Source organism: Antrostomus carolinensis, unplaced genomic scaffold, assembly GCF_000700745.2.
Source record: "Antrostomus carolinensis isolate BGI_N321 unplaced genomic scaffold, ASM70074v2 scaffold2499, whole genome shotgun sequence".
Classification (NCBI taxonomy): Eukaryota; Metazoa; Chordata; class Aves; order Caprimulgiformes; family Caprimulgidae; genus Antrostomus; species Antrostomus carolinensis.
This window is the reverse complement of record NW_010337661.1, coordinates 14-9,102: the sequence shown is the minus strand read 5'-3', so window position 1 is coordinate 9,102 and position 9,089 is coordinate 14. Positions and strand designations below refer to the sequence as shown.

General features: G+C 43.1%; 1 protein-coding gene across 1 annotated transcript; it reads left to right on the top strand.

The window, feature by feature from the left end:
* Positions 1-3,968: 3,968 nt before the first annotated feature.
* LOC104530596 (interleukin-1 receptor type 2) lies at positions 3,969-8,695 on the top strand (the record flags this gene model as incomplete). The annotated part of the gene is made up of 5 exons (XM_010175241.2): positions 3,969-4,012; positions 5,699-5,829; positions 5,927-6,185; positions 6,899-7,073; positions 8,521-8,695. Coding segments are annotated over exons 1-5 (766 nt in total), but the record flags the coding sequence as incomplete, so codon positions are not given.
* Between the last annotated feature and the right edge of the window lie 394 nt (positions 8,696-9,089).

Sequence of the window (9,089 nt, the reverse complement as noted above, 5' to 3'; positions counted from 1 at the left end):
CTTATGCCCACTCCATGATATCTGAATTTCTTTCTCCTTCCATGGAGTAGGGATAATGAGCAGACACATCTTGCTTGTGGAGGCCTTTTGAAAACTTCTTTTGCAAGGAACTGCCATAATGCTAAATATTACTTGAGATGTTGGTTATGTTACGGGGATGTCCTAAGACAGCAAAATTAACCCAAATGCGACAAGGCAGCTGCGCGTAGCCCTGGTGCGGGAAATAGCGATCTAGTGAGATGAGCAACGGGTGAGACATATGGGGAATAGCCTGGTCTTTAAGTTAGGAATTTCACAGCTATGCTCCAGCATCTTGAGCTGTATAAATGAATCATCAGCACAGCGAAACCACAAAATGACAGCAGCTTCCCTAAAAGAGTATCTCTATATATATAGCTGCTAAACTTGCATGTTTCTGTTTATAAATAATCAGTAATAACTGACCGCAAAGTGACACGGCCTTCTCAGCAGACAGCTCCTAAAAAAAATACTTGTTCTATCTCTCATTTTTTCCTGGGATATTTTAAACCAGACTTTTGGACCTCCATATATACTATTTTAACTTAAAGTCCTGGTACTAATGTGTGTGATCAGAGTATTTTCTGAGTAAAAAGGCAAACAGAACAAAGCTTTTCTGAAGAAAATGTTGATACTTCTTAGGTGTATCTAAGGTTATTATGCTATCTGGGAACTGCACTGCTACTCTGTAGCTGTTTGGATTTAGTTTAGTTTACTTTTCTAAGGCAGGACAGCGTATGTCACTGCAGTATAAACTCACTTTGAATCCTTTAACCTGCTTCATCTGTATTTTTTAAGGGGCTATGTTTTCAAAGAGTCTGGATTTGTAGAAGCATGATGAAAATTGGTCACTGGTGGTGTATACAGATGGCAAACCCAAAGCATTGCCTCACAGAGGGAAAGTCAGGCAGAGCCTAGTCCTTACTCGTGCTGATGGACAATGACCAGCTGACCAGTTAGCATGGATGTAGCTGGGAGTGAGACCAAGGACATGCTGCACCTGCCCTAGACAAACTAGTGATGGGTGAAGTGGGAGCAGAGGACATGAAGTGGGGAGAGGAAATGGCTGGAGTGTGGTGGGGGAAGACCATGAGGGAAGAGCTTAAATGGCTGCAGTGGAAGGGGGTGTGTGTGTGTGTAAGGGCATGGGGCACAAATCTCCAGAAAAGCAAGTGATGCTCCTTCTGCTGCTCATTGAACAGCTTGCTGTCAGGTGGCTTTACTCAGTGGATGCAAGGAATGCTTTTGCAGCAGTTGGTAGGTACAATCTTTTCAAAGACATCAAGCCTCATTTCCTACAGTTACGCTGTTTCTGAGTCTGGTAAATGTCTTGGTTATTTACTGGGAACTTGTCTGGCTTTTGTGACCAGGGTTACCATTAAAGATTCCCACCTCTATTGCGTAAGTAAGTCACTCATATAGTAATAGCCTGAACTTAGACTTAATAAATTAACATAGGTCACCCAATCCAACAGCCCTTCTGTCTGGTTGCCATACAGTGAACTGGAAAAGGAAGGACAGAAATAATTTTACAACTCATGAGATCAGATTCTCATAGTGAAGTGCATGGGCTCCAGAAAGCAAGACCCATGGTTGCACAGCCCAAATGTAGGAGTTTACTGTAAATGCAGATGAGTTCTTTCTTTTCACTGAGAAGATAGAAAAGCACAGGGCAGTAACTAATTTTAGTTGCATTATCAGCCTTTCAGGTTCATGGATAACAGGACTGCTCAAGGAAAACCAGGCAGCCATGTGTAGGGCTGATAGCTATAGAAACCCTTGCAATGACTATGTTGATCAGGATACAGAAACTGTTAAGACCATTACAGATTGAAATATGGGGCTTCCTGATTTGGGTTTTTTTTTTTTTTTTTTTGCTTTTGGTTATTTACTGAAGTTCACAGAATCACAGAATGGTTGGGTTTGGAAGGGACCTCTGGAGATCATCTAGTCCCACCCCCCTGCCAAAGCAGGTTCACCTAGAGCAAGTTGCACAGGACTGCATCCAGGGGGGTTTTGAACATCTCCAGAGAAGGAGACTCCCCAACTTCTCTGGACAACCTGTTCCAAAGCTCCCTTATAGTAAAGAAGTTTTTCCTCATGTTTAATCAAAACCTCCTGTATTACGGCTTGTGCCCATTGCCCCTTGTCCTAGCTCGGCCACCACTGAAAAGAGTCTGGCCCCATCCTCTTGACACCCACCCTTTAGATATTTATAAACATGAGTAAGGTCCCCATTAATTAATTAAGTTGCTGTAATGTGGTGGATATTGCCTGCACAAGAGAATATGTGCAAACCAAGCATATGACACATTCCCAATGATTGCAGTATATTAACAGGTCTCATCATCTATATGTTTCATTTCTCCATAGTAGATGCCAGCATGATCTCAAAACCTGTTGATTTTTCATCTCTTAAACAATATTCTGAGGTCTTCTGTATAACTGAGGCTGATACTAGTTAGAGTTCATTAATTATGTTAGGGTTAAATAAAAAATGGTTCTTACATGTTTCCTGTGATAAATAGCTGTTTTGGGCTTTTTGCTCAGTCATTATTTGGTTAGTGAGAGCACCACAAAGTCTGAGCCTTAGGCTGGTGCTCCAGACCAGGGCTACTCAGCTGAGGTTTACAAAGTCTGGGGAGGGGAGAATATTTTACTGAGGTCTGCTAGCAGGGACCTGTGTGCTGACTCCAACTCTGGCAGGTCAGCAGGACCTGGGATAGCAATGAGGCAATGCATGACCACAAAAATGAGCTGCAAAAACGATTAGAGGGATGGAACACCTCTCCTGTGAAGAAAGGCTGAGAGAGTTGGGTTTGTTCAGCCTGGAGAAGAGAAGGCTCCGGGGAGACCTTATTGCAGCATTTCAACACTTGAAGTGGGGCTATAAGAAAGATGGGGACAAGTCTTTTAGCAGGGCTTGTTGCAACAGGACAAGGGGTAATGTTTTTTTAAACTGAAACAGGGTAGATTTAGCTTAGATGTAAAGAATAAATATTTTACAATGAGGGTGGTGAAACAGTGGCACAGGTTGCCCAGAGAGGTGGCTGGAAACATTCAAGGTCAGGTTGGACAGGGCTCTGAGCAACATGATCTAGTTGATGTCCCCTGCTCACTGCTAGATGACCTTTAAAGATCCCTTCCAACCCAAACCATTCTATGATTCTCTGACAGCTGCTCTTTGAGGGCTCAAGAGACTGGAGGAAATGCAGGGTTGCCTGCAGGAGGCATCACATGTCAGGACAAGGTGCAGGAAAAAACTGGCTTTTGGTCCAGTTCCAGACTGAAGTCCTTCACTAGATTTCCTTCTTCTAAACAGGTAGATGCCAACATTGCCACTATTCATACCCCATTCCTTACCCATTCTGCTCATGAGCCTGGATGCCATATTCTGCTTGTATCTGTTAATTATTTATACTCCATTGCAAAGAGAGCCTTAATGTAAACTGTGACACCAAGATGGACGTTGTGGAAGGAAAGGGGAATCAACCCATTTGTGATTCACAAGCGATCTGGGAAATCACAAAAGATTTATGTTGTCCATGAAGAACTTGCTAAACCACATTACGTGAAGATTGCAATTATTTAGCTGCTGACTATGCTGCAGGACACCTTTTGTTACCCATGAGAATTTTTTATTTGAGGTAGAGCGTGAAATAGTCATGTGAAGACATGAGTGCGTGCAAACCACCATTTGTCAGGAAAAGGGAAATTTAGTCATATATTTAGCAGTCATTTCCCCTTTTTTTGGGAAATCCAAATGCATATTTTTTCTCTCTCTCCATGTCTCTGTTTCTTTCATCCTCACTCTACGGAAGGAACGAAAGGTGGGACTAAAATGTCATTTGGTTCTGACACAAATATGATTGGGCAACGAGAGACAAATTTCCGCTGTGTGTTGAGCTAAACCCTATATAAGATCCTCACTAGCAATTTTCAGTCTTATGTCTTTTCATGAGAAGCTAATGGCTGAAAGACTGCAGAGCCACAGGTAAGTGAATCTGATGGAAATCTGGGAATGAAAACCTCCCCTAATCCCCTACAGATTGTGTAGGGTTTATGGAGATTGCTAGATGCTAAAACAAAGGGACCAGAAAGCTCTGAACAAAATAGCCAAGTATTTTCATCAGGCAAAGGATCTAACAATAGATAAACCCCCCTGTTACAGGTTATTACGTGTGAACCATGGCCCTTGTTAACACCACAGACAAAGCCACTAGCACCTACTCTAGGTGTAGCCCTGAGAGGGGCTACAGCTCCATGCCAGTGCCCAGGAAACCCTTGCAGATGTAGTAGTAGGGGAGATGATCTGTGGTTGTGAAATAGTAGTATTGAGCAAGAGGTTGGCTTTGTGGTGTTGTAGAGACGACAATAAGCTGGAAATAGTTTATTATAGTCAAACTATCAGATGTCAGATAAATATAGCTACTAGAACAGGGAGAAATTTGGATTAAAACCTCATTATAAGTACAAGCATGATGGGATATACAGAAGATGCCTGAAGGTGAGTACCTATGAATATGACTGTGTTATATTGGTAGAAATATGGTTTTGCTTTTGGATGCAATTTAAAGTAGTTGTCTAGTCATTTAATATTCATCCTCTGGGACAATCATAACATCAGGCTAATGTTAAATGCATGCAATTTACACTTCTGTTTACAAAATGGAAATAGTATGTATCACCTGCATATGTGCACTGTATTGCACATAAATACCTTACCTAGAGCATAAACTGGTGCCTATTATATGTAGCATGTTTGATGTATTTTTGCCTGTGGTAGACTGAGATAATGCATAATCAATCAACTGAGTAGCAGCAGCTGAAACCTCATGGCAGACTCAGAAGCATTCAGTGATACACACAGAAGCTGCCTTGCCTACAATACAGATGACAATTAAGGAAGGACTGACAGCAGATACTTTTGTTTTCCCTTAGTGTCACCATGTCTGATTTTTAGTTCAAGTTGTTCAGGATTTTCCACATCTTTTTTTAGCACAGATGGTGATTTTGTCCATGCTGAAAACTCACTTGCACACCAACAGCAAGATGGGTGTGCATGCCATGGGAGTCAAAGTTCTTTGTCCCCAGAGAGACATTGTTTGGAGACTTTGAAAGCATGTCTCTGGTTATAGCAGGAAGTTTGCCTGCAGCCTGATCTATGTTAGCTGGTCTGTTTTGGTAGCCACAGTGGGGAAGATAAAGTGACACAGATCCGTAATGAGGTCCATACAACCTTGGGAGACACCTGAAGGGACTGCTTAAGAGAGCTAAAGTTTCTCCTGCTCCATCTTTGCTCTTGTGTGCACCCAAGCTACTACACTACAGCTAACTTGAAGAATCTGACCTGTGCCTCAGTCACATCTTATTGCAAAATAAGCAGAGCTAGATTTTTCCACCGGTAGCTGTTGCACTGAAAAGCCATGGGGACAGCAGCATCTTGTGGTATGTTGCTTGCATATCCTGGAGTGAAAGGAAAGGGACAGAAGTGATGTGCTTGTGCCAAGCTCTTGTGCCACAAGTCAGCCCCCATAAACTAGTGATGAAGAAGCCTTTCGGCTCACTAAGGGTGAACCAAAGTTCACCAGGTCTGGAGTGAGAAAAAGATAAGTTAACTCTTAAGTTAATGTTGAGTATTTTCATTGTGTCTTCTGTCTTGTAGTAAACTTTCCTGTAGATTTGAAGACGCTTTCCCTTGGTCTTCTCCTTCTGATTTCCTCTGGGAAAAAATGTGTGGTCTTTTCTTTGTCCTAGTGATGTTCACAGCAGGCACCTCTGCTTTCAGACTCCAGCAAGTAAAAAGCACAGGTAAGGGCACACTTTTTTTTTTTTTTTTTTCCTCCCTCTACCTTCTTTTTAATGTGCCTGGCTGACAATAATGTAAAAATATCTCTTATTTATATAGAAAACTGCTCAGATCACACCATGTTTTTCAAACACTACTATGAACTGCATGGAGAACCTGTGGTTCTGAAATGCCCTTCCCCCAGATATAAACATTTGGATTTTTCTGCCTTGAACCCTAATATCACATGGCATAAAAATGGTTCAAAAACCATGATATCAGGAAGAGATGAAGATCCAAGAATCTGGGCAAAAGGAGATGCACTCTGGTTTTTACCAGCAATACTAGAAGACTCGGGAGTATATATCTGCACCAGAAGGTGGGTATTTAAAAGAAAATCCAGTGCGCTCACAAGATGACTATGTCTAAAATACATTAGCTCAATTCTAAACTCCAGTTGTTTTCAGAGCGTTTCTGGATAAGATCATTTCTTCAATGACTGACTTAGAGAAAAAAATGTGGAAAGTCAGAACTCTTAAATGCATTGTGTGTCACCCGTAGATACATATACTGAAATCTGGATAAATCGTGACACAGTGTTGCCACTGTAGCTACAATCTCACAAGGAAATAGTGTACATGAGAGTTCTAGCTTATTTATGTACTTTAACATGTGCTTTAAGCTTTTTATTTCATCCTTAGGTCCCAAGCATTAGGGGTTTCACAGTCAAGGCCTCTTTCAAAGAAATAGCAGAGGGTTCATGGCACACCTGCTATTGTTCAGGTGGGCATGTTCCTCCTCCTGAAAAATTAAAATCATGCCATAGCCTAAGGGTGTACAACAGACTTGGTGTCCAAAAAAGAAAAGACTGAAGCTCCAAGGCAGACGTGTCAGCAACATGTTTACATTGTGACAAAAAACCCAGTACCAGTGATTTACGAGCATCCCGCCTGGTATGACCTCAGTCTGAGAAACTGCTAAGGCCTCTTAGAAACTGCTAAGGAGGGAAATGGAGCCGGGAGGAAACCAAAGGTGTCACTCAAGTTCCCCTCTTTGCTGGTGGGTGCTCACCTCTCCCCACTCTGTCTGCAGGAACTCCTCCTACTGTGCCGAGGTCTCCATTCACCTCACCGTCGTGGAGAAAACAGCTGCTCGGGAGATTGCCTATCCCCAGGTCCTCTTTACTTTCACCTCTGGAAAGATTGTTTGCCCTGACTTGTGGGATTTTACACCAAATATGACAAGCTTGGAGCTCAAGTGGTATAAGGTAGCACTTTCACCTCCTCTTTGTCCAAAGTCTGATCCCAACCTGTTTGTAAAGGCACATGCATCTCCGCTGTTTCTCCTGAACCTGGTGTTGTTAAATCCATGAGCACAGCATAATATACTGAGAATTTTGGGGCAGATGTATGTATTTTAAGAAAGGTTCTCTGGGATGGACTCAGCACAGGGTGAAGTGCTCCATATGTTATATGCTCTTATAGGCAGTGTAACTATTTTTAAGGCTAGATTACTTATCCTGACTCCAGTGTTTGCCACTTCAGATCAAGCCCTTCTCCTTGGTGCTGTGCTTCTTTTTATGGCCCCTCTGGTGAGTTCCATAAAGTAAGACCTCCCAGTGATGCTTCCCTTGTGTGAGCTGTTCAGATGGGGTAGCATTCATTAATCAGCTGGAACAGAGCACTTGGAAGTACTAGACTCATCACACAATACTTATAGTGTTCTCTTGCCTAACTTGCCAGTCCATGGCTTTTCACGTAAGGAAGCACAATTTTGCCTGCAAGGTCAAATATCCTTCACATGATCATCTCAGCTGTACAATCTCACACTGGGCAGCACAAGATTCTTTTTATATTTTCATCATACCATGGTTTAGCTTTTATTTACACTCCCACTATGGTTGCCTGATGCAGCTATAGGATAGATAGCTTACCATAGGATGCAACACCTAGGCTGGCTTCCTGCAGCAGTGCCTATGCCAGGATTGGTACCATACCAGCAAAACATCTCTGCTCAGGATTCCCTTCAGGAGCAGGCTATAGCCCACTTTAGCTGAGTAAAAGCCTGCCCCTCTCAATATGGTTCTTGTTACAATGGTCAGAAAGAGCTAGCCTGCCTTCATGGAAAAGGAACATCCTTGCTCCTAGCAGTGCTCCAACCCATGTATGAACAGAGCCTTGGTGATACAGAACAAGAGTTTATCACAGTTTATGAGATCATGTAGGGTAACTAATAGTTTTGTGGAACTTGCATGATGACTACGATGTATTTATCTTGGAAGAATGGCTTAGAATATTACTTTTATGAGGTCATGTATGGAAAGTAATAGTGTTGTGAAAACCTTCATGGTTACTAAAATGGTTTTGTCTTAGAAGAATATGTTAGATGACTACTCTTAAGAGAACTCGGCAAAGAGCCTATTAGATCTTTTCCATCCTAAAATGTGCTTTTTATTGAAAAGCTATACACACACATTATAGATAGATTAAAATAGCCCTTCTTCACGCTTCACTTAGTGCCTCAGAGCATTTTAGAGGTGGATACACATGTGAGAAACTTGCCCTTCGGTGGGCAAGTGGAACTGCTCAGATTTCCTTGTGATAAGTGAAATTTTAATAAGAGAGACACAGGGATAAGCAATTTTGTCAGGAAGTTACACAGAGTGTCACCACACCTGCCTGAGCCATAACCACCAGCTGCTGTCCTCTCTCCAGGATGGTCTGCGTTTGGAAGACAACAATGGAAAATACGTAATTCTGAAAGGTTCATCTTCCCTCATCATGACTTCTGTGCTGCCAACAGACGCTGGCTATTACACCTGCAAGACATCATTTCCACATGAAGGTGTGACGTATGAGATCACCAGAACAATTCAACTGGAGACTGTTGGTAAATATGGACCCCTTAAAACACGACAGCACTTAAGAAAAATCGCTTCTTTCTCAATGAAACAGAGGAGAGGAGCTCGTACTCGGCCTCTCCGCACCGCCAAGGACGGGGGGACGCCATGGGGGCTTGCTTGGGCACTGAGGAGCTCCCCACAGCACCCTGGCAGGGCTGGGGTCACCCCTTCGCCTGACTCGCCGCAGGTTTGCGGGTGGGAGAACGCGCTGTTGCCAGCGCCGGTGGCTGTCAAACCGCATAAGGGATGTCTTGGAGGGAGGGGGGTGTCACTGCAAAGGGCTGCAGAGCCCTTCGGAAGCACAGCACTTGCTACTCGCTCGGGGCGGGGGGCTCCCGCGGCTTCGCGAACGATCAAACCGCCGGCTGAGGGAGGAGGGTT